This window comes from Paroedura picta, chromosome 5 (genome assembly GCF_049243985.1).
Source record: "Paroedura picta isolate Pp20150507F chromosome 5, Ppicta_v3.0, whole genome shotgun sequence".
In the NCBI taxonomy this organism is placed as follows: domain Eukaryota; kingdom Metazoa; phylum Chordata; class Lepidosauria; order Squamata; family Gekkonidae; genus Paroedura; species Paroedura picta.
In genome coordinates, this window is record NC_135373.1 from 109,850,443 (window position 1) to 109,875,951 (window position 25,509).

The 25,509-nt window shown below is 44.0% G+C and overlaps 1 protein-coding gene across 7 annotated transcripts in view; it reads left to right on the forward strand.

The window, feature by feature from the left end:
* Window positions 1–25,509, forward strand: part of DGKI (diacylglycerol kinase iota) — a 267,208-nt gene that overhangs the window by 104,547 nt on the left and 137,152 nt on the right. For 6 of the 7 annotated variants that reach the window (XR_013231404.1, XM_077339877.1, XM_077339872.1 and 3 more), the window contains exons 2-6: window positions 8,292–8,400; window positions 15,057–15,152; window positions 17,765–17,839; window positions 21,651–21,707; window positions 22,761–22,826. Coding sequence is in view for 6 of the 7 variants with exons in the window: in XM_077339877.1 (XP_077195992.1) it covers window positions 8,292–8,400; window positions 15,057–15,152; window positions 17,765–17,839; window positions 21,651–21,707; window positions 22,761–22,826 (403 nt within the window). In the remaining variant the exon portion in view is untranslated. Of the gene's footprint in view, window positions 1–7,666; window positions 7,796–8,291; window positions 8,401–15,056; window positions 15,153–17,764; window positions 17,840–21,650; window positions 21,708–22,760; window positions 22,827–25,509 lie in introns of those variants that run through there. The other variant, XM_077339878.1, reaches the window with a different exon arrangement.

The window sequence follows — 25,509 nt, forward strand, 5'->3', positions numbered from 1 at the left end:
TCCGGAGGGTGAATCCACTTTTGGGGATTTCCCTGAAAGCGCTACAAGGAAGCGCTTTTTGCGGATCGGTTTCAGGTGTGTGGCAGATTGTCAACGACGTTGTGCATAATGGAAAATCAGTAGCATTTTCAATTGGCAACCATTGTGCGATTTTGAAGGCGTGCGAAAAGCCCCTGATTCTGAGTTCAGTGACCATGTCGACTGCCATAATCGCCTCTGTATATTAGATGCATTTCTTGAGGCCACAGCTCATGGATAATGCTAACAGCCATAGGAAAATAGATTTTTAAATCCTTTATGAACATATCAGCAGCCCAAATTGTAAAGCAAGAAAGGGATCCTGATTGCTTTTATGAAAAGGAATGCTTTCACGAGGCTTCCAAAATGCAGTTGTCTTGAATACACTTAGCTAGGCTCCAAGTAAGCCTTGGCAGGGTGCTCCATACCAGGGGTAGTCAACCTGTGGTCCTCCAGATGTCCGTGGACTACAATTCCCATGCGCCCCTGCCAGCAAACGCTCCATACAACTAGGCTGCAATAGGAAGTGCTCAGAAAATGGCATAGATCTTTGGGCATGGTAGGTCGCAGGAGAAAATCTACGCATCTCATCATATAAAAAGAATAGAAACGCTCAAGTTGGTTGAAATGAAGACATTTAGAGCTTCAGATCCAAACTTCAATGTGGCCAGTTCTGCCTGTTGTTGTTGTCATCGTCATCATCATCATTTTATTTATATTTATATTCCGCCTTCCCCCGGAGGCTCGAGGCGGGTCCCATAAAACCAATCCCCTAAAACCAGTACAATAAAAACATAGTACCCCACAGAAACCAATCCTTAACAAATTAATTAAGACAAGACAAGAATGGCAGCAATTGCTTCCTGGCCTGATGAGAAGAGGAAACAGACCTCAATGAACATCACCCAGATGTAGCGATGGCCAAGTGCCATCAAATCACAGCTAACTAATGGAGAGTCCATAGGGTTTCCAAGACAAGAGGTTCCCAGGGCCACTTCTACTTAGCTTCTGAGATTCGAAGAGATCAGGCTAGCCTGGACCATCCAGGTCAGGTGCTACACCAGTACACTTATGCGACCTGTTGATGCATCTCTGTTGACTGGTAATATTGGAAGGAATTCAGTACAATGGCTATGACTAGGATAGACTGTGTACTGCCCATGCAAGAAACCATAATCAGAACTTGGAGGAAATGCAGGCAGATCCGTACCTTCCTATTCCATCTCATTCTGTTCTTCTAACATTATTGGAGCAACACAGAATCCCATTTAGATGAAGATGCAAGATACCCCTCTGGAAATGTATGACTCACATGTGATGCCAATTTTCACTGCTGTGCAATCTGTAGGGTGCCTAGCACCACCCTGGCACTGACTGGTATAAGCGTTCAAGAAAATTAATTACTCAGATTAGCTTTCTAAGATTCTAAAGCTAATTATATTCATTCCTGCTTATGAAATCTGGGATGCTGGCAGCAGCCCCAAGGGACTGAATATCGGGGAGAAAATGATTAATAATTGATGGGTACAAACATGGTAAACTTTGCACGCAGTATCTTCCACAGAAATCATTGTTAGATAAAACATTGAGTTGGCCGTGTCATTTGCGACGATTCGGTCAAAACAAGCAAAACTTGGAATGGATTTCATTGGCATCAAATTGTCCTCCGGCCTCTAATAATAAGCTATCAATGAACTGTCTCCAACTTATAAAGCAAACATGCCTGAAGAACAGTTACAGATGGTTCAGTGTCAGACACCAGATACAAGGTCAGTCTCCTGAAAGGGGATCCAATGATGCTTTCCAAGAGGGTGTCGGGCTACATGTTTCTAAAGCAATATTTCCTTGATTTGCCAGGCAAATATTTATGGCTTTGAATCTGAGAAGTAAGCAATGTTCAGCTACCGTGAGAACTTTTTATCAACCGGTTTTAGCCACATCGCTTTCAGGTGAGATGTGGGTGGCATGCCAACAACAACAGAAAGATCCCTCTGAGCAAAAGCTGCAATCTACAATAATATGCATGTCTTGTTTGCATGTCAGTGGGTGTTTCCCTTTAACTGCTACTTATACTCAGGTTTGAAAGCAGCTTATGGGTTTGTCATATGGGCTGCTACTTAGAAAAAACCCTTGAGGGGGGAAACATGCGCACAAATGCAATAGACGTAATTTTCCTGTTGGTTGAACTCATGTTCGACTAGGGAGCAGGTGGACGTTCTTTTGTCAGGATGGAAATTTATCTTATCCCAGGCAGGCTGCTCCTCCCCATATCTAGTACTCACATGATGCTACAGGCTTCAAAAACCAACTCTGCAATTTCTGTAAGTACTTTGTACAACTCACACTATAAAGTGTGGCTTGTTTGTGGAGTCTTGGAAGTGCCAAGCTTCTGTGGATTTCTCCTGACTGTTCTTGAAAGATTAGTAAGAGTATCCCCTGTGCAAGCACCGAGTCATGTCTGACCCTTGGGGTGATGCCCTCCAGCGTTTTCATGGCAGACTCAATACGGGGTGGTTTGCCAGTGCCTTCCCCAGTCATTACCGTTTTACGCCCCAACAAGCTGGGTACTCATTTTACCAACCTTGGAAGGATGGAAGGCTGAGTCAACCTTGAGCCAGCTGCTGGGATCAAACTCCCAGCAGCTTCAGACAGCAACCATGGAACGCTCTGCATTTAGAAAATGCAGGTTTAATTGTAAAGACGGGTTCCCCCCCAGCCTGGAATTATGAAGTACAAAAGTCCTATCCTGGGTCCCTATTCTCTGCCCCTATTCAGCAGTGCAACAGAAGGAGAAAGAGGGTGGTGTCATGCCTCCCTCTCAGTTCCCCCCACTGGGGTGCCAGCTAGGGTTTGCCATCCTTCCCAGAATACATCTTGCTTCAAAAATTCAGGAAGCCTCTTTCCTTTGTCTGCAGTTTTGGTCTTGAGTATACAGGTATACTTGCAACATGTACCCACAGGAGAAGCTCCCCAGAGGATAACAAGAGCCCATTCTGCACACAATAGATAATGCTCTTTCAAAGTAGATTTTCCTGTTCTGCACAGGAAAATCCAGCTGCCAAAGCACATTGAAAGTGCATTATCCTATGTGTGTGGAATAGGTCAAGGAAGCATAGAAGCATGTAAGGTTAGATCCAACATAGAGATGTCGGGTTAGATCCAACCAGCTTTTCTATTGATGAAAAAACGAGGGTTCTGCTTTGACTAGGCTGGGGAACTTGTGACCTGCATATACAAAATCCATGTGGAATGGGGGTGCAAGATTGAGTAAATTGTGCAAGATTGTGCAAGATTGAGTAAATGAGTTGTCTGGATCCAATAGGTATTGGTATAACTACCACTATATATGAAACTTTTTCATATGGGGAACATGTTGAAAACTCCGGGGCTTGTCTTTCAATCTGATTTTTAAAACATGCTCTTCAAACTAAAGAATTTTGTAACGATCTGCAAACAAACTGGATGCTCTTGAAGTGGGAAAATAAAACGTGATTCTTATCATCGGTCTTTGGCATGACCTCACTTGAGTAGATGGTTTGTGTGATCTGCACAGAGGCAATGTATAACTGATTACAGAAAAACTCATTGAAAACAGACAATGGCCTATATTTTGAGTTGTAGTTGGCAAGGAGGCACCGCTTGTGATTGGTGATTCATGTGATTGGCACTAGTTGTTGTCAATCATTAGGGCCTAGAGGAGCACACATCTACTCAAAGAGATCAGCTTCAGATATTCCCTAGGAGCCTATTCATACATTATGAATTAGCTCTGATGCGTGACAATTCATGCGGAATGTCCTTGTCCTATAGAAGTAGAAAATTCTTGCTCTCCTAATGTGCTGTGTTTTTTGTTCCATTCCCCCCTTGCCATACTGTACAGCAGGGGAAGTCAAGCTGCGGCCCTCCAGATGTCCATGGACTACAATTCCCAGGAGCCCCTGCCAGCATTCGCTGTATGGTAGTCCATGGACATCTGGAGGGCCGCAGTTTGACTACCCCTGCTGTACACCCTTCACATAGTCAGATAATCTCTGAATGTCAGAACAGCCGCAGGTATGAATTATCTCTGACTGCTCTCCTTTGGTGAGCGCAGTCTAACTAGGCTTCTTAATTTTTAAAACCGATTTTCAATTACTTGCAGCCAAAATGAATATTCAACAGCATTTACTGTTAACAGCAGGATGGCATTATTAGCAGACAGTGAAATATTTGTCTAATATGGTTAGGTCTACAGAAACATTTAAACTATTGATCAAGATAGTTCTGCCAAGCCAACTGGGTGTAATTATTAAATCCTCCATGGAATTGCTTGCATGTGCCCCAACTGTATATAACAAGAGGGTGATACTGATATGCATTCTTTCTCACTTTTTTTCTTATTCACACACTATTTGGGGAGTCACGATAATTCAACAGTAAAGCACATATACCGCAGGCAGAAGGTTCTATAGTCAGTTCTTGTCATATCTAGTCAGACAATCTCACTTACCTGGTATTGGGAATGGTTTCTGAGATCCTGAATAACTGGTACCCCTTAGCAGGGGTAGTCAACCTGTGGTCCTCCAGATGTCCATGGGCTACAATTCCCATGAGCCCCTGCCAGCATTTGCTGCCAGGGGCTCATGGGAATTGTAGTCCATGGACATCTGGAGAACCACAGGTTGACTACCCCTTCTCATTAGCACAAACCATACTGAGCTAAATGAGATAATGGCTATAAGAGAGCTCAGCTTTTGATGTTCCTCATACCTACACAGAACTGGATACCAGGGCCAGGACAGCCGTGGGACTAAAATAAGAACACGCTAAATTTCCACATGACTTATGAGATGCTGAGGCTGAAGTTACTGGCATGGGGATTGTCTGGCACTCCTTCTAGTTATGTTGGAAGTGCCTTTGGGCGAGGCATTATCCCAGCAACATTTATGGCATTAACAGGAAGTCGTATTGATTCCCCTTGATCTAGAAGAAGCATTTCTGCAACCAACTAAGGTTCAGCATGAGACAGGATGCCAGTTGAGTCAAAACCTATTGCTGAATTTATGAGTGAAGGGTTTGTATGTTGTTCTAGAAGTCAAAAACTTGGTGAATGTTAACAATATATTGGTGATTCTTAAGATTTTTAAGAAACCCAAATGGAAATGTCAGAAACTTCTGACATTTGCCAGGAAATCGCACTGCCAGGTGAAATTTCCAAATGTCATCATACTCATTTCCGTCATTTCCCAGTAAAGGACATTTACCATGGCCTGGCTGTAAATGTCAGAAAGAGTCCTTGTGGCATGAACGTTTTTGATATTAACGTTTTAGGGAATTTAGGGGGAAATGCCAGGCATGTTAGTGTATGAAGATTTTTTGGGGGAGGGTGGGGTTATAGCCCTGATATGATAAGTTTCTTGACTGGTAAAAACATGATGGAACATAAAATGATATTTTCCTATGTGAATGTGGCTTACTGGTAAATGTTAGATTAAAAAAAAAAACTTTTGTCCTGGGGGGGTCTTCCTGTAATGCTAAAAATTGCTAGTTAATGACCAAAGCCACAAAATTTCACCAGTTTAGTTTAACAGATATCTTTTGAAATCAGTAAAAAACTAAATTAGTAAAAAAATATCAGGATTTTTTTTTTCACAGTCAGAGTAGTTCAGAAGTGGAATAGGCTGCCTAAGGAGGTGGTGAGCTCCCCCTCACTGGCAGTCTTCAAGCAAATGTTGGATACACAATTTTCTTGGATGCTTAGGGCTGATCCTGCATAGAGCAGGGGGTTGGACTAGATGGCCTGTATGGCCTCTTCCAACTCTATGATTCTATAAAGAGGTTCTAATGTTCATGGAATATGGGATCTGCCATATATGGAGTTGGATCATTGGTCCATTTGGCCACTGCTGTGTTCATTCTCTATCCTCTCTGGAACAGACTTCCTCAAATTTGGCTACTTTAGAGCTTTTTGCTAGCGATGTCATGTATTGAACCTGGGATCCTCTGCTTATATGGACTGAATGCTCTATCACAGATCTTGCCATATTTTTCTCCCAGCCTTCAAGCTCCAAGGAGCTTACAGTGAGGTTGGTCTGCTAATTACTCTCACTGCAGCTGTGAAGCTAGTAAAGATGAGAGACAGTGAAATGCCCAGTGCTACACTTTGAGGGCCAAATTAGATGGGACAGTGGCATTAATATGCCTGCCGTTCATGTGGGAAAATGGATTAGAGGGTCAGTTTTTTTATATCCCCACCTCAAGGCTTATCTCAACCTTCTAACCCTGGCTTGATGCTTGAAGCATTTTTCTCTAAGCCCAGCTGTGATATCGAATTAACTTGGCAAGAAGAAAAAAATGCTTACAGCAGTGAAGAACCATAGGGAGCTCCTCTCATCTGGGTAAATGTTCTGGAGCTATTAGACCACCTACCTCTTGGTTGTCTCCACATAAGCAGGAGGACAGATGAAGAAAAAGACAAGGATGTACCTGTCTCATCTAGCTGGCCACAAACCTCATATTGGAGCAGAAACCCAAGTTTCTTCTTACCATGTTCAACAACCCTCTGTCCACTACACTGGTTGTTTGTGGCCCCTCCCTTGGAGGCATTGCAGGCACAGGACATCCATCTTTAAGGAGTGGACCTGACAAGACTTTGCTTCCCCCATCTTTGCGGTTTTGAAATTTTCATTAAAATGTCAGTAGAACAACTTGCCATCTAACTGGTTAATGGGAATGGCACTCATAGACTAATTAGCTTGCATACTTCAGCTGACTATTCCCTCCCCTCCAAAAAATGTACAGTCTTGATTAAGACCTGTGAATGCTAAAGGCAAGAACACAAACATGTATGAAGATCCATTGGGTTGTTGATAAAGCTCCATTTTTGTTCCATGGGGCTAAAATTACATGGCCTTTGGCTTGGAGGCCTGCTGGAGTACACAAACATTGCTTTTCACCTCTAAAATACAGGCCAAATATGGTGACCCAATGTTGGCTCTTCAAAGTGACTAGAAAAATACATCTTTTGAACTGCTCTGTTGCCAGGGAAACAAAAATGCCAGTGACTTTTGGGTCACAGTTCCAGATGGGTCTCTGTTTGTTTTTTCTCTACAGTCTTTTGAGTCAGCCATCTAAGGCTCCTGGTCACGCCCAACCAGGTTTTTAAAATAGATGTGTGACTTTATTGACTACACAAAGCAGAAGCCAACCGGTGAAGCCTCTCCATCCCTGGAAAGCATCACCCACAGATGCTTACTTATGCAGTAGTTATGGTTGTCAACTAACTGCTCTTGCTCTGATGTTTCTAATGTTAGCCAGGCAAACAAATTTAGCTGATGAAGGGTTTCCAACCACATAAAGACTAACAAAATTTGTGGCAGGGGATGAGCTTTTGTGAGTCACTGCTCACTTTTTCAGTTATCTGATGTGATCAGGTATCTGGAAAAGTGAGCAGGGAATCATGAAAGGTCATCTCCTGAGACAAACTTTGCACTACTGGACTCTTGCTCCTTTCTTCTGTTAGAGAAAAGGAATGACTGTGAAATAACCTAGGGCAATATAAAATTAGAAGAAGAGTTGGTTTTTATATCCTACTTTTTACTACCGAAAGGCGTCTCAAAGCAACTTACGATCACCTTCCCTTTCTCTCCCCACAACAGACATCCTGTGAGGGAGATGGGGCTGGAAGAGCTGTGAGAGAAACTGTTCTGTGGGAACAGCTCTATCAGGACTGTGACTAACTGAAGGTCGCCTGGCTGGCTGCATGTAGAGGAGTGGGGAATCAAACCCATTTCTAAAGGTTAGAGTCCACCCATTTCTAAAGGTTAGAGTCTTTAACCGCTACACCAAGCTGGCTCTCAATGACCACTTATGCACTGGAGGTTTCATGCCGGGCTGCAGACTGGAGTTTTAGTTGTGGCAGGTTGCCCCACCTCTTCCTGCATCCACATGGGGGAGCATTTGGCTCGGTGCGCCTCATCCGCCCCCAGTTTGTGTTCCTGCACGGGAGCTGGGGCAGTGAAGTTCTCAGTGCATAAATGGTCAATGATAATCCGTAGAATAGAGATCATCATTTCTGATAGCTTCTGACTTTCAGAACCATAGCCATGTAACACACTGAATATTCTACACAGCTTGATCTGGGTGCATGTTCAGGAATAATCTTCATTCAAGGCAGCAAGGGTTCTGAAATGCTCTGCCTCTTCTTAATCTCTCTTTTTATATGTGGATTAATTAATAGGAAGAGAATGATTTTCAGCCATTTAAGATTTCTTTTTCTTTTTCTCCTCTTTCAGGAAAGCCATCTCCAGATCTGGTCTTCAACATTTGGCTCCTGTTCAAAATCTCAACATTGCCATCTCCAACGGGCCAACAAAAGAGCCAAGAATGGCACTGGAATGGAGCGTAGGTGTTTCTCTTTAACCCTGGATCTCCTGTAATGTGATATCCCTCATGTGTAAGGTGACCAGATTTTAACATTGGTAAAGCGGGACACCATTGACCATTGACCAGAGGGATTCTTGATTAAAAATTTGGTCTATATGGAGCAACAAAAAGTTTCATAGAACCCATAGAATGCAAAAATAGTATGGTAATATATATATATTTTAATTTCAACATAAAGTACAATTTGCCAGGTGCCCCCAGATGTCCCTCCAAAAGTGGGACAATCTGGTGACCTTACTCATGTGTTAACGATAGTGTGGCTCTTGTCTTTTAGAACTGAGTGAATAGCACCATACGAAAACGTAACAATGTGGGTGAAAGGCTAAAGATGGGAAATGGAGTCGCTTGGCAGAAAGCTGCTTCTTCATGCAGTTAACTATCTTACATATCCATGGCTCCTATTTCTGTGGGTCACTGATGTGTAGTTAATCCTTGTGAACATGACCCAAATGCCCCTTGTTAATTCTAATTCTCAAATATTTGTTCATTCTACAGTGATCGCTAATTATTGCTCTTGAACGTTTGTTTTTAAAAAGTTATCCCTTGCTTTCTTCTTAATGAGAATTCATCCTTGCAATCTCATTTTCACATTTTATTTACATCAATGTACAGCCTGCTTTTCTCGCTCAGACTCAAGGTGGGCTTCAAATGTTAAAACACAATGCCAACTAAACTAAATAAAACAAAACAAACTAAATAAAATAAGGCAAAATGAACTAAACAATAAGGATTACACAAATTAGAAATCATCCATAGAATCATAGAGTTGGAAGGTCCCTCCAGGGCCATCCAGTCCAACCCCCTGCACAGTGATTGCGCCATGGCATGCTATGCTGATGATGGTACAGTTTCATTAGACAACACCTTCGTATGGTCATATGGAAGGGCCTTGGCATAAGTGCAACCACTGGCCTCCTGTTGTTCAGTTTTGTCCACCTAGTTGGCATCAGCCCTAGGAAAAGAAGAATCTTTGGAGGAATATGTGATATTGGGGGAATAAGAATTTGGTACCTTCATTGTGCAACACAAATTCTCTCTGAGTTGAGCCACTGTCCTTCCTGAGTCTCAAGGACTCCATCCATCATTCCTAAACAGCCCCCCCCCCAAGCTATGGAATATCTTTTATTGAGTCCAAACTAACACCACACCACAAGCTTTTGAGTTCTCCTAAGCCAGTGGTCCCCAACCTTTTTATTACCGGGGACCACTCAACGCCTTTTACTGAGGCCTGGTGGGGGGGGGGTAGTTTACTCCTCTACTCTCAACCACTGCCCTAACGCTCTCTGATCACTATGGTAATGTTTAAACATCCCTTCAAAATAAGATACAGACATGCCACAACAATCAAGTGTGTTGTAAAGGGCTGGGGGGGATGAAGTAAAGGGCCGGGGGGGGGGGAAGGCGTCCTTCGGGGCCCACCTCCAATTAGTCGAAGGACCACATGTTGTCTGCGGCCCACAGGTTGGGGATCGCTATCCTAAGCTCTTCCTCAGGCTAGATGTTAAAAAGCAAGAGAATCATTAGGCCATGCTTCTGATGTCTCTCTCTCTGTATCTTCTCAATATTTGTTGTCGACCTCAATGAGCACAGGGCATACAACTTTGGGATAATACCAGAATTTTGCTGACACTTGAAAGCTTGCACCATGTTATTTGGGCTGGCCTTCACGTAAAATATTATATGGCTTCTGTTTTAGGATGTTGCTCTGAACCATTGTGGCGCTCTTCTTTTTGTTTCTTCAGCAAGTCTCTTCGGCAGGAACGCTGTGCACCAATCCTTACAAGACCCACCATGTTAAACAGAAGTTTTGGTGTTCCTCCGATTTATTTCTTTGTGTGCAGAAGTCTGGAGTTTATATTGAAAGAGATCCATAATGAGACATCAATATAAGTTGCAGTGCTATTCAATATTCCCTTTAATTCCCCACCCCTTACTGAGCAGAGCCGTATAGAACTGTGATCTTAAAATGGGCAATGGGCAGTGCAAAGACCCCAGTCACTCCAGACTGCTGCCTAGCAGGGCTTCCTGAGTCAATGAGTGATTTCTCAGCCACACAGCCTAGAGGGAATACTGGTTCTCTTTACAATATCGTCTGACATGGGCTGGGCTTCTGGGGAAGGTAGTTCCATAACGATGGGAGAGCCACCTGAAATATTTCACCGTTCCTCCTCATTTAGATTTGGCGCTTGAAAATTACTGCTGAGAGGATGCTCTATTTATCTGTTAAATTTATATGCCGCTGCTCCTGGCCAGCCAACTCACAGCAGCTCACAACATTAATGATTCATATCAATAAAATACAAAATAAACAATGACATTAACCCCCCCCCCCATTCCTACTCAACTGAACTGAACTCAACCTACCTCCAATCTGCCATACTTCCAGAAAATGAAGTACAAAAGGCCAGCTAAAAAAACCCACGTTTAAGCGTTTCCAATCAGTTTAGGATGATGTGAGGTCAAGTACCCAAACCTCCCCTCATGTGTCATCATGAGAATGGAAGGCCTGGCTTAGCTCACAGGTGTTTGTGATTTCAGTAACCCTGCAGCTACCATCCCTGTCCCTTTAAAGGCCACACTTAAGAATGTGGTAATTGGTTAATCATGGGAGCCTGTGCTTAATTGTATAACTAGAGGGAAGAGGGGAATTAGGGCCAGTTACCCACATGTTCTGGAAAGTTCCTGAGAAGAGTTTTGATCCTGATAAACTATGTGATGCCAGAGGGCAAGAAGCTATAACAAGGGTCTAGGCCATATAGAGAGTTATGCTAGCACCATGGTGGGATTCTTTGATATGTTATGCTTTATTGCAAGAGACTAAACCATCAGTACGGAGGCACTCAGTGTATTAGATAAGTTAGCTTTTTTTGTTTTGTTTTCTTATTGCTAAGCCCTAAATACTATATTGTCTGGTTCTTTATGGCTTAAATAATTTAATAAGCTGTTTTATCTGTGTGCTTCCGGCCATAATAATAATAACTTTATAATTTTTTATCCTGCCTTTCCTGTGAGGTTCAGGGAGGGTAACATCAAGTAATAAAATACAATCATTAATAAGAGTAAAAGCACATGGTAATTTGAGATAATTAAAACAATTAAGCAATTTCATCTTTTTTGCCTGATTAAATTTAAATCTCTGAGAGGGTTTTTGTTTTTTTTGTGGATGGGGCCTATAGGTCTGGGGAATTGTTCAGAGATTGTAAATGGGGTGTCAGGAGCAACAATCAGGGGGGGGCAGGTCTGGGTCTCTGACATGCTTTCACAGACTCAGAAGCAGCAGTATCATGGACTAATGTTTAAGTTTTTCCTCATGAGATAGGCTGTGCGTTTCATATGGGTAACTGAAAATCTGGTTCTCTCATGGGCACAGAAGAGAAGAAGTATTAGATGCCTTCACAGTTAGGTTGTGGAGATGGGGAATTTTGATCTTTATGAATCCAGTATCAAAAATCATACAGAAAAAGCACAAATTAGGATGAGGAAAGCCAAGCATGAGACGGACTTTAAAAATATATATAAACATCCAGATTTTAAATCATGGCTTAAAATAAAAAAGATTGTCTGGATGCAGTGAAATTTTCTGTCTGCTTTTTAAAAGACATTAATTATGTTCCTTTGCAAGTGATATACCTCGAATAACATTAGAATAACTACTTGTACTTTAAAATGTAAATTACTTTATTTGGTGAAAGACGAGTTTCATTTTAATGGGATGGGGAACTTTAATTTTTCATGTAGTTTTTTTGACAGATCTTTTTTCAAGGAGTTCAGCTCTCTCTCAAGATTCCTGTTAGCTACACTCTTACGAAAACAAAATATGAATACTTAATTGCTTCAGTGGCACCAGCTATTCATAGGATCTCCCCAGTGCAATCCTAAACAGAGTTAACATCCTTCTGAACTGGTTGAAGACAAAGGTTTTTTTTTAATGCTGGCATTTCCAGCTTTTATTGTTTTTGTAAGAAATAAAGTAAGGAAGGAAAAGAAGAAAATAAAGAAAATACATCACACTGATACCATATGTAATTATTCCCTCATTTATTCAATTAATAGATTTGCTTACTGTCTATATAATCTGGATAACAGTGCCATTGTTCTTTAAACTGCTCTGTAGGTCTGTTATTCATTTGGCTGGTCAGCTTGGCCATTTTGGATAGTTCTCCAAGTTTGTCTAACCAGTCCGTTATCTTTGGTGTCTCCTGTTATTCTGAGATCTTTGCTGTCACTATTCTTGTCGCGGTGGTTGCATGGAAGGCAAAGGGTTTAGAAGGGTGGACTGGAGTAAACTCATTTTGAAAACTTGCACATTAGCTTCCCCCCCCCCTCTCCTAAAGGTTGCTTCAGAGTGGTATAGTGGTTAAAGAGTGGCAGACTCTAAACTGGAGAATAGGGTTTGATTCCCCACTCTTCCACTTGCAGCTAGCTGAGTGACCTTGGGCTAGACACAGTTCTCTTAGAGCTATTCTGGCAAAGCAGTTCTCTTAGAGCTCTTTCAGCCCCACCTATTTCCCTGGGTGTCTGCTTTGGGGAAAGGAAGGGAAAAGTGTTCGTAAGCCACTTTGGGGCTCCTTCAGATAGTGAAAACTGAGATATATTTTTTAAAAAACAGCACTTTTTCTTACAAAGTGCAGGAGTAAGAAGGCATGTTTCAGAAGGCATGTTTCACAATTCTTACTGTACTGCCCTTATTTTCATTACTTCTCATCTGATACAAGCAAGAAAGCCCATAGCAAGCAGGAATGCAATGGGCGCTAGGACTCAGAGGACACCTGGAGCCAGAGCAGGTAATTAGGGCTTGTTCTTGGGAGGAAAACAGGGCTGGTCAGCAGCTTGGGGCAGCTCTCTCTGTGTCTCTCTCTGCCTCCCTCGCAGCAGAAGCAATAAGAGGGCTCCTGTTCGGTCTGGCAGGACTCTGTGTGTTTCTCTCTGTCTCTGGTGTGTCTGAGACGAACGTGGCTAGCATCCAGGGAGGGGGGCAGGAGTTGTAGGGGCAGGGCCAATCAGGGTGCAGCCAGCATTGCTGGCTGCACCCTGATTGGCCCTTTTCCAACTTGGACAGCTGGATACATTCCACCCCCCAGGCTGTTTCACAAATATATAGAGGAACCATGGATAAGGATGTCTTGGGAGAAATTGATGATGGCCTTCACATTGTTTTTGTGCAACTGATATTTGAAAGAGAAATGTCACCAATCCCATTTAGCAGCAAGTTCTCGCAACAGCAACAGCGACAGCACTGTGATCTCCTACCTGTGTCTGATCCACATCTTCCGTGAACAACTTTCACGACTAGAGGAACATCATTTTATGCTGTAGCATGTTTCGACTGTCAAGGATCTTTAAAAATGATAAAAATGTTGACTGTGTAGGCGATCTGTAAGCCTCCTGCTGTCAGACACCATCTGGCTGGAAAGGAGCGATCTCGTTTTGGGCTTTTTCAGCACGGGAGCCAAAATGTCAGACCTGGTCAAGGCGTTTTCCATCAAGTTACAGTTCTGGATTTCTGGATTTTATCCTTTTGCTTAGTGCAGGCTTTCTCACACAGGGTTTCATGACAGCTCTGGAAGGGTTTCTCGAACGGGTGGGAGTTAATTCATTTTTAAAATATTTTTAAAATGTGTTAAACATTTATTGGATGACATGACCATATATAATGTTGACCTGCCCTCCGTCCCAAATGGCCAATGATGTGCCTGGAAGGAGTGGGAAGGAGAGGGGCCCTGGGTGGACCTGTCCACAGCTCTGCTTTCCAACCCTATTCTGCAAAATCCCACCACTTCCGGGGTTTCTTGAAGCCTGAAGAATGTTTATAGCTTCCTTATGGTGACCCCGTAGAGTTTTCAAGGCAAGAGATGTTCCCAGATGGTTTTCCTGGCCCTTCTGTGTAGTGATCCTGAAATTCCTTGATGGTCTCCCATCCAAATACTAAGCAAGCTTAACTTCAGAGGCCTGAAAAGACTGCACCAGCCTGGACCATCCAGGTGCGGGCCAATGAATCACCTTCATTCCTCCCCTGGGAAAGGGTCTAATGAGCAAGTTCAATCTCATCTGATCTCAGAGCAGGGCTGGCTCTTAGTACTTGGATGGGAGACCCCCCAGGAAGGCCATGGTTGTTATGCAGAGGCAGGCCCATCACCTCTTGTCTTGAAAACCCTCCATTCTCCACCCCCCCCCCACACCCCCAGCATTATCCATGGCAATGGGTGAATTAGATCCAAGCCCTTGAAATAAATGATGACCCAAAATTAATTTTGGGGAAGAGAACCAATGCAAAGGAGGGAGAGACAAAGGCCGAGGAGGGTGAACAAGGGCAAATGCAGTTCAATAATAATTGTGTGCCGTCAAGATACAACCAGCTCATGACATGGACATTTGTGGAATTTTCAAGGAAGGAGAGGGGAAGGGGTAGTTTGCCACTGCCTGCCTCTGCATAGCCACCTCTGCCTTCATTGAGGGTCTCCCTGTGGCCAATCCAGCTGAGGCTCCCAGCTCTGATGAGCTTTGGCTAAGCTGTTACACATCCCTAAAGCTTGGCTGAATGTAGGAGCGGAAATTGTGAAAAGTCTGATCTCCATCAGCCGGTTTATGAAATTATCATTATTGTTCTTTCTCAGGAAAATGCAGTGAACGGTGAGCACATCTGGCTGGACACCAACGTTTCGGGGGATTTGTGCTACTTAGGGGAGGAGAGCTGTCAAGTTAAGTTCTCGGTGAGTGTTACGATTTCCTAAAACCCTTGTCTACTTGGGAAACCTCACGGGGGGTAATCTAGATCTGGAATGTTTGGAAGCGGCACATCCTTACATTCTTCCTTCCCTTTGTGGCTACGTCCTTTGGTGGTGTATATTTTTTGGCATTGCTGCTGCACAATTTTCAGCCGTGCAACTTGCAGCTTTCAGTTTCTGGTGCTGCCTAAGGGGCAAAGTGAGGTTTCCAGGTTTTTGTTTGCAATAGAGATGGGTTGTATTTGCTTGCAAAAATCGAAAGCTTGAGAATTTTGCGTCTTCATTGCAACCCCAATTAAGGATGTTTCTCTATTCATGGATTTTAGAGAAGTATGGTTGTGGATCCCACAGACAATGAATAGGGATGGGATCATGGGATGGATCCCCTTTCCCTCTGTAGCCCATTCTGTCTCCAGAATGGAGGAACAGGGCCTATGCACACTGTGTGACATCATAAGTAGTTAGAGCCAGAAAGGGGAATCAGCAGACATCAAACCCCGCCCCCCAATCCCCATATGAAGACCCATCAAGCTGCCTTCTACTGAATCAGACCATTGGTCCTGTTGAGGTTGGAGTCTCAAGTCCCGGTCTTCTACATCCATCTCATCCTCTTACATGGAGATGCCAGGGACTGAACCTGGGACCTTCTGCTTGCCAAGCTGATGCTGTGCCACTGAATCACACCCCTTCTTCTCACTCTGCTCCTGGAAGAATTTGTGCAAGAGGAAGGGGTGATTTCTGCTGGTTTCTCTGGGGCCGTGGCCCCTGATTGGCATCCCCCACTGAGGCCAAGAGTCTTCCAATCCTCAGGAACAAATTTCAAGTGGGTGAAGGGGACAGATCTATTTCAAGAACTCATTCTGTCCCACGTTTCACTGGCTCCAGCTCATTGTTGATACTTGAAAAAAAATCTATCACACAAATTCAGTCTTAAAAACCACATTTCTCAAAGTTTTGATTTTAAAGGAGAGATTTGAGTCTTGAAATTCTGGAGAAAAGCTTGCTTTGACTCTAGGTTTACAGTACACAAATATGTTGGTTATTTATGGGCTCTCTGTAAAAATTATGTTCAGAGTTGTCAACCCCAGAGCCACTGCCCTGGTGACCACGGGATGCAACTAAATCCCTCAGGCCCAACACTTCATCTTACCCGTCTCCATAATGGTCTTGTTTCCCCCCTGAGGAAAGCGGACTCCTGCCACTCTCCGTTTCCTTGTGCTGATCTTTCTGCAAGTTGACTGTATGCAACTTTTAGGCCCCATTTTCAGTCAGTTTTGTGCAAATGGTATCTAATGTATCCCTGGCATATGAGGGGACAGCACACAGGCAATGAAAATGAGTGAAACATAGAAGACTTAAGATGACAGGGCATGGAAATGAAAAGAAACAAACAGGGTATAATGATACATCCCTATTGGAAACAGTGGTTCAGCTGGATTTTCCCCATGTCATACAGAAACAAACAGACACCCATATAAGATTAAAAGCAAAGAGGTACCAGAGCCAGCTTGGTGTAGTGGTTAGGAGTGCGGATTCCCCGCTCCTCCACATGCAGCCAGCTGCGTGACCTTGAGCTCATCACAGCACTCATAAAGCTGTTCCAACCAGGCAGCCTCACCTCCCTCACAAGGTGTCTGTTGTGGGGAGAGGAAAGGGAAGGCGACTGTAAGCTGCTTTGAGCCTCCTTTGGGTAGAGAAAAGCAGCATATAAGACGCAACTCTTCTTCTTCAGTAATATCAGGGCTCTCTCAGCCTCACCTCCCTCACAGGATGTCTGTTGTGGGGAGAGGAAAGGGAAGGCGACTGTAAGCCGCTTTGAGACTCCTTCTGGTAGAGAAAAGCGGCATAGAAGAACCAACTCTCCTTCTTCTTCAGTAATATCAGGGCTCTCTCTGGCCTATTATGCACGGCCGCTGAAACGGCGGCATGGAGAACGAGGAGGAGGAAGAAGCGAAGCAAACCGATTACGCACGGGACGGAACACAACGGCGGCAAAACCCAGAGTATCCGATTATGCACGCGGATACTCTGGAGCCGCTTCTGGTTGCACCCTGGTCCCGGGAAGCTCCACTTTCTTCTGCATCTCGCTAACGTGGCTTTTTCGGCGGCATACATTGACTCTGCACTCGGTTGCCGCCTTCAGCGTGCATAATTGGTGATTTTAGCCGCCGCCATTCCACCCCGAATGCAGACTTTCTACTCCGTGCATAATGGGCCTCAGCGTCACCTCCCTCACAGGGTGTCTGTTGTGGGGAGAGGAAAGGGAAGGCGACTGTAAGCCGCTTTGAGACTCCTTCTGGTAGAGAAAAGCGGCATAGAAGAACCAGCTCTTCTTCTTCTTAAGAGGATCCCCCAGCCCTGAGGCAGCAATTCAAATGAAACTTTAGGGGAGTAAGCCCCATTGAATAATGTGACTTCTGAGTAGGTCTGTTTAGGATGCTTAGGCTGATCCTGCGTTGAGCAGGGGGTTGGGCTAGATGGCCTGCATGGCCCCTTCCAACTCTATGATTCTATGATTTCTGCATGACACTCAGGACGTTGCCTTTCTCTGTATTGAGATGTGCTTATATCTACTCTGACTGTTTTTCCTGTTGCAGAAGTCAGCCGTTAGAAGGAAATGTGCTGCTTGCAAGATTGTAGTCCATAATGCCTGTATGGAACAATTAGAAAAGGTAAGGTAGCGCCACCTGCTGGAATGTTTGCACTAAAGGCCAGATTTCAGTATGCGATTTTCGTATTGTTTGTTAAATTAGTCCTATATATGAACGTTTAACCTCTAAGGACAATGCCTGGTGTTTCCAACACAGTAATCTCCTATCCATCCTGGATGAGTCCCCCAAAGCAGAGCAATCTCTTGCTTTGCAGGGATTAATTCTGGAGTTCTGTAGCAGAAAATAGGACAAACTCAATGCATTTATTATGGCACGATCTTCCTCACAGGCAACAGCAGAGGATTTTCATTCCATGATGTCGGCTTTTGTCTGCAGCGATAAATTTGTCGGCCTTTGTGGAAAATGCTTTTGCTACCTTTGTTGGCGCTGCTCAAATAATGTGCAAGTGTTTATATTGCCCCCAAACATTCCTGAGGGTCGCTTATGGAACTGCAGAGGAAGTTTGAAGCTGGCTGTTCTCTGATTTCTCTCCCTCCTTCTGAGCAAGAAGTCCAGGGACTGGATAGGAAGAACTTGTAGGAAATCCCTCTGGTGCTTAAGGGCCAAACCCTGAGAGACCGTGGAGATCTGTGACTGGAAATCTAGGCAGCTTATTTTGTTGTATAGAGTAGTTATGGGGTCGCACCCCATCCTCTTTTCCTTTGGGCAGTGGCTGCCCAGGTAGAGAAAAAAAGGAAGGATACTGGTATGATTCATCTGAAGCAGTTGTGAGAGGAATTTTGATCTGGGAAAAAGTTAGTTGTCCGGTCCCAGGCATTTTGGCCCTGTCCATATCTGCTCCTTCCCCTTCATCTACTTTTAGGGCTTCATTAAAGGCCGAAAACTCATAGGTAAAGGTAAAGGTATCCCCTGTGCAAGCACTGAGTCATGTCTGACCCTTGGGGTGACGCCCTTTAGCGTTTTCATGGCTGACTCAATACGGGGTGGTTTGCCAGTGCCTTCCCCAGTCATTACCATTTACCCCCCAGCAAGCTGGGTACTCATTTTACTGACCTCGGAAGGATGGAAGGCTGAGTCAACCTTGAGCCGGCTGCTGGGATTGAACTCCCAGCCTCATGGGCAGAGCTTTTCAGACTGCAAATCTGCTGCCTTAACACTCTGCGCCACAAGAGGCTAGTCCCAGGCATTCTGGCCCTGTCCATATTATTATTATTATTATTATTATTATTATTATTATTATTATTATTATTATTATTATTATTATTATTATTAAATTTTTAGACCGCCCTTCTCCCAATAGGTCTCAGGGCGGTTTATAACATAAATAGTTAAAACACAATAAAATCCCCATAAAAACCCCAATTAAAAGTTACATATAACATATTACATATTACATATAACATATCTATATGTAAACTAACATATAACATATCTACTCCTTCCCCTTCAGCCACTTTTAGGGCTTCATTAATGGCCGAAAACTCATAGCATTAAGTAAACACAATTCGTTTAATTGAGACATTGCCCTAAAAAGAAGAAAATGGCACTTGCCTCTATTTATTGATTTCCAGTCAAGTAAGCCTCTTTTGCATGAGAACTGCACAAAGTGTTTTAGAATAAAGCAGCAAGTCACAATAATATAAGACCACACACACTCACACCCTGTCACTCATTTTTGTTTGGGCTTTTTGCCTTCATTACAGCTGACTGGCCACCCCATACACTAACAGAGGCTGGACTGCCATTCCCTGCCTCTGTGCAGCAACCCTCTTCTCCCTTGGTGGTCTCCCATCCAAATACTGGTCAGGGCTGACCCTGCTTAGCTTCCAAGATCTTATGAGATAAGTCTATCTGGGGTTATCCGGGTCAGAGCATATTTTCAACCACTGCAATTAATTCTTCAGTGATCCACAGTGATTCTTCCATGGCAAAACTTTTGTCATTCCTTTCGATAGCTTTTTAAGAGTCTATGAATATTATAGTAGTCACCAAAATTAATCTGTTCCTTTTACGATCTGTTCCTTTTAAGATTTATCACATTTCTGTAGAACGCTGAGTTACAATAAAACATGTAGGTTGGTGGTGTTTCCCCACCAATCGCTAATTTTCTCCTTCCTACCGATGGCATGTAGTGGCATATGCACACAGGGATAAAACGCTCCAGGAGAGCCAGGTTGGTTAGTTTATAAAGGAACACTCAAGGTCACTCCACCATTTAAATCCCCCCAAACCTTTATCTTGTGGCATCAGCTAATCCATCATGTGGCTTAGCTGCCCAGGGCCTAGAATGAATTTTAAACAATACGATTGCAATTTAGATAGCTTTCCAATCTTGGCAAGATCTACGGAAGGGTCAAACGCTTAACAGTAGGAGTTGAGTTGGATTAAGGGCGTTGAAAGGGAAGGATGAGATTGATCCGCCAGGCCTTTTAGGGGTCTAGAATGCATTTTCTCCTAGGCTGAGTTCAGACTGCCACCTAAAAGCAGAAAACGCGAGATTCTAGGCTTCTTAATGGCAGACGGTGAACTTGAACAGTATGAAGGTAGTTACACATAGGTGCATTGTTTAGAAAACTAAGAATTGGCTTTTGCAGCCCACTTTTCACTACCCATAGGAGTCTCAAAGCAGCTTTTGACTGTCTTCCTTTCCTCTCCTCACAACAGAAACCCTATGAGGTAGGTGAGCCTGAGAGAGCTCGGAGAAAACTGACTGGCTGCATGCGGAGGAGTGGGGAATCAAACCCAGTTTGTCAGATTAGAGGCTGTCACTCTTAACCACTGCAACTCTAGCCTGATCTTGTCAGATATCAGAAGCTAAGTAGAGTTGGCCATGGTTAGAGACCTGTTGCAATCTTTCATTTTAGAATAGTTATGGTTGAGGCCGGGGTGGCGAGGAAGATCTGATTGGGGCTCCCCTGGCTCTAGGCAATTTTAAGACCATCTGTTAACTATGGCCCCCTCTTCCCAATCCCTTTATTAGATGTTTTATTGGGGGATGGGAGATTGAGGACTACAGCCATTTTGGGGGGTTTGTTGTGTAGGTTTTTTGTTGTCCTTGGACTGTTTTAATGGGATTTTATTAGGGTTTTTAACATGGACGATTGCAACCCACCATGACCCGGTCTTGGGAGTGGCAGGAAATAAATAATAATAACAACAATAATAATAATAATCAAATGGGAAGCCATGTTGGTCTGAAGCAGCACAATAAAATCAGAGTCCAAGAGCACCTTCAAGACCAACAAAGATTTATTCAGGGCGTGATTTTATAATAATATTATTATTAACAACAACAACAGGCAACAGCAAGCCATCTTTGATAGTCTGTTGCCTTGAAAACCCTAGGGCTAGGGAGGTCTCCATAAATCACCTGCAAATTGACAAGCCCTTTTAGCCACTGGATAGGTAGCCGTATTAGTCTGTCCCAGAAATCAAAGCACTACCAATAATATGTTACTGAAATTCACCAGATGTATTTTGTATGCACGCTCACCATCCTGGAACCATGCATGCGTGATGATACAAATGCACACCGGAAGCTATTCAGAGCATGGAATCGTTAATAGACACTGTGTACAATTTATGGTACCTGTGTGACATACGAACGCGTGAATTACCTTTAGCTTCTTCATGCTCTTTGCTATCCTATTTTGACTTTCTAAACACTATTTTTCATGCCGTACATGACAGCCAAATTTGAAACTTACTTCGGGATGTATGGTCTGTAGGGGTAGGCGAGTGATTCTGTAGAATTGCTGCCATCTGTCCTTGCTTTAGAAGGGGGGAGCTATTTAATGACGGTGATAGTGCCATAATTATTGCCACTTGGCCTCCATTTTGACTCTGGGTTCGCTTGCTTCCCCTGTGGCAGATTAACTTCCGGTGTAAGCCAACTTTCCGAGAAGGCAGTTCTAGATCTCCAAGAGAGGTAAGTGGCTTCAGGTAGGTAGCCCGTGTTAGTCTGTAGTAGCGGAACAGACTTTGAGATCAGTAGCATCTTAAAGACTAACAGAATTTTCCACGGCATAAGTTTGTGTGGGAAGGTGTGATTGACCTTATATATAGATACAGAGATGTCAGAATTCCACCACAGTTTGTGTCAGCCCACCCCCCAATCTGCAATCCATGCCTTTATCTCAGAGTGGAGCAGAGACCAGGAGCATTTACATGTAAAGTTCTGCTCTGATGGGTCTTGAGCAGGGGTAGTCAAACTGCGGCCCTCCAGATGTCCATGGACTACAACTCCCATGAGGCTTATGGGAATTGTAGTCCATGGACATCTGGAAGGCTGCAGTTTGACTACCCCTGGTCTTGAGTATGGGCTGAATTGTCAATATTTGCTAGCCCAAGTGATCTAGTGAAGAAAAATGCTAAGAGAAGCAAGGGGATCTTCTGAATTCAGTGGCAACACACACACACACACACACACCCTTCCAGCTCCCCAACCATATTTTGTGCCTCCATTTATAAAACTCTCCTGGCTTGAATGTGCCTCCAGAACTGTATCTGTGGCTACATCTCTCTCCTCTGCAATGAAAATACGGGCTGAGCTAACATGCTGCGTGTAATTTGCTCGGCTTCTAACCCTTAAGCGGTTAGATATATTAAGATGAATGGTACATGCTGAGATTGTACGTTGGTCATTAATTTTAGAGTAGTTTCCAAGGGAAGCCCTGTCAGTCTGGAACAGCGAGATTCAAGCCTGGCAGCACCTTCATGATCAAGGAGACTTCTGGAGGTGTGAGCTTTTGGGAGTCAAATCTTCCTTTGTCAGATCCAAGACAATTTCCATAATAAAAAAGGGATGGGCTGACTTCAAAGCCATAGCCCCTTTTGGCTCCATCTTTTGCCCTTCTTTTCAGTGCTCTCAGGGGCAGCCTTCCACAAGGTATTGGGGGCTAGGTTGCAAATGCTGCCTTGAACACAGCCCTGGGTCATTCTATCAGTTACATTCCTTATTTATGCTGTTTCTTTTCTGCAGAACTTTGTCCGACATCACTGGGTGCACAGGCGGAGGCAGGAGGGGAAGTGCAAGCAGTGTGGAAAGGTAAGGCTGATGTCTGCATGGTGGAGCATCTCCCCTGCCAAGGTCTCCAATGGAGTCTTCTGCTTGCATCATGTCCACTCTCTTGCGGTCCTCCTTTTGTAGCTCCTCTCCAGTTAGCTGATTTCCCTCCTGCTGTCTCCTGAATTATAACACTGTGCTGGACATGGGAATGTTTTGTTATTTTGCTGGAAAACTGTGCGTTATTAAAAATGGTGACATTTCAAAGCAAAGCTCGAGTGTGCTGAGATGCTCTGCTGGAAAAAGTTGGCCAAAAACTAGAACTCAGGATTCCAGCCAGTGGTCTATGAGTCCACTGGTCCTGTATGTCAGAGCATGATGGTGAGCCATGAGTCAGTCATATCAACTCTATCTCCTGATGGACAGCCACCCGGTCTCCCCCCAGATACATTTGCTAGTTGTAGCTGGATGGTTAGAGCAGAGTTGTCTGAAACTCAGCCCCTCCAAGACAGAGGTCCTGTGGCTGGGCAGAAAGGCATCAGATCAGGAAGCATGCCTTCCCACCTTGGCTGGGGTACAACTTAACATCTTTCCTTTGGCCAGGAACTTGGGAGTGGTCCTAGATGCCTTCCTGTCTAGGTCATGGGAGTAGAAAACACAGTGTTTTTCCACCTATGCCAAGCGAAGCAACTAGCACCCTATCTGTCTTCGGACTCCTTGGCCACAATTGTCAATGCAATGGTCACCTCCAGATTAGATTTCTGTAACTCACTCTATGCAGTCATTCCTTGACCTGGAATTTGCAGCTGGTACAAAATGTGGCTGCTAGCGTCCTCATAGGAATATCTTGGGGGACCCATATCTAGCCTGTGCTGAGGCAGCTGCATTGGTTGCCAGCTGCAGCCCAGATCAAGTTCAAAGTTCTGGTATTAACCTTTAAGGCCAGAGGATGCAGTGATGGCCACTGGCATGGACCACTCATAAAGGGGATTGGACAGATTTACGGAGGAGGGATAGGTCTATCACCTGGCATTAGCCATGGAGACGAATGTCCAGAGGCAATCAACCTCTTACTCTCAGTGCCAGGAAGAAACATTAGGGGAAGGCTTCAGCCTCTGCCCTGTTGATGGATCTTCGGAGCTGGTTGGCCACTGCATGAGATCAAATGCTGGATTAGATAGGCCACTGTCCTGAACCAGCAGGGCTCTTCTTATGTTCTTAAAACTGGAATGGACCTTTCAAAAGGAGAAGAGAGAGACTGGAGGTAGGAAAGAGGAAAAGACACACAGAGTGGTGGGAGGGAGGCAGAGACAAGAGACGAGAATTAGCTGGTGTGGAAGAAGTAGAGATGGAGAAGGAATGGGACAGGATGACCAGCATTGCTCCACTGAGAGTAACCATCAACCCAGGCCCGTAAATCCTATGTCAAATACAGGCTTGGCTCTTACCTAATATTATAATGATGGAAGGATTCTCATAAGGATAGCACCACTTCCTCACTTCACATGCAGCATGGGAAGAGAGAGGGGATCTGCAAACATCTCCCAATCCCTCCTCTGACAGATGAAAGATTCCACAGGATCCAGTTAGGGACACCAGTCCCCAAATGGGATGGAACTTTAAACACCCCCCCACACACAAACATATCACAGATCAGCATGGGCTTCTAATGCAAACCTTGTCTTCCATTCCAAGAAGTCTTTTAAAACTAGTCTCAGCATCCAGTCAGGCCCCAGCACCCCAGCAAGCAGCAGAGGAGAACAAGGGACTAGAGGCCACCAAGGCCAGATGTGGGGTTCCGTCCTGCTAGACGTACAGCTGTACCCTTAACTATGGAGCTGGACCTATTTCTCCCACTTCCAGGTAACTGGTGGAAGAGACTCCAGCATTGGTGTTGTGGGATGCAAGCAGGCTGCTTCCTCTGCTGTTCCTTGCAATGAGATGACAAGATTAGCAGAGTGCTCTCCATCCTAAGATCCAGAAACTGCTCCCCCCCCCCCTTAAGAGCAATTGAGCCATACGGTCGTCACAAATGTTATTAATATGGGACTTTGCAAAAACAGCTCCAGCATTCAGTGCACCTTTAATATTCATTTGTCGCCCTAGTTCTCGGATTTAGCAAATTGAAAAAATCAATTTGCGAAGAGAGGAGAGAATAAGAGTCCAATTATCTCCGAGCGGCATCTTTTCCTTTCACGTCATCCAGTCCTCTCTGCCTATTTTGAATTATTACTCTGGAGCGAGATAATTTTACCATTTCCCCTATTTTTCGTCTTAAAAAAAACCCCAACGAGCCCTCTTATCTTAAAACATGTACCAATTATATGGTCTATACCGTTCTTGAAACGTAGCTTTTCAATGAATTCAAATCCCGCTCCCCAACAAAACTCCATAAGATTTTTTTGGACCTAGCTCCTTTTGAAATGTCGCCTTCAGGAATTTGCTAATGACAAGTTGGGGGAGATGGGCACAGTTGGTAGGATGGTGATGGAATGTATGCTCTGTATCAACAAAGCCCTGGCTTGAATAATTATTGCTTTCAGTTCGGGCGTCTTTAAATGCCCTGGCTAGGAAGGAAAAGTTCCTGAGATTTTGGAAAGCATAGTAAATATTACTGGTTAAGTGTGCATTCCTTATTAGGTTGTCGTGTGTATACGTTTATGTATGCATGTATTTGGATCTTCAACTTTTCATACTGAGACTCAAGACGGATTACGGTTTTAAG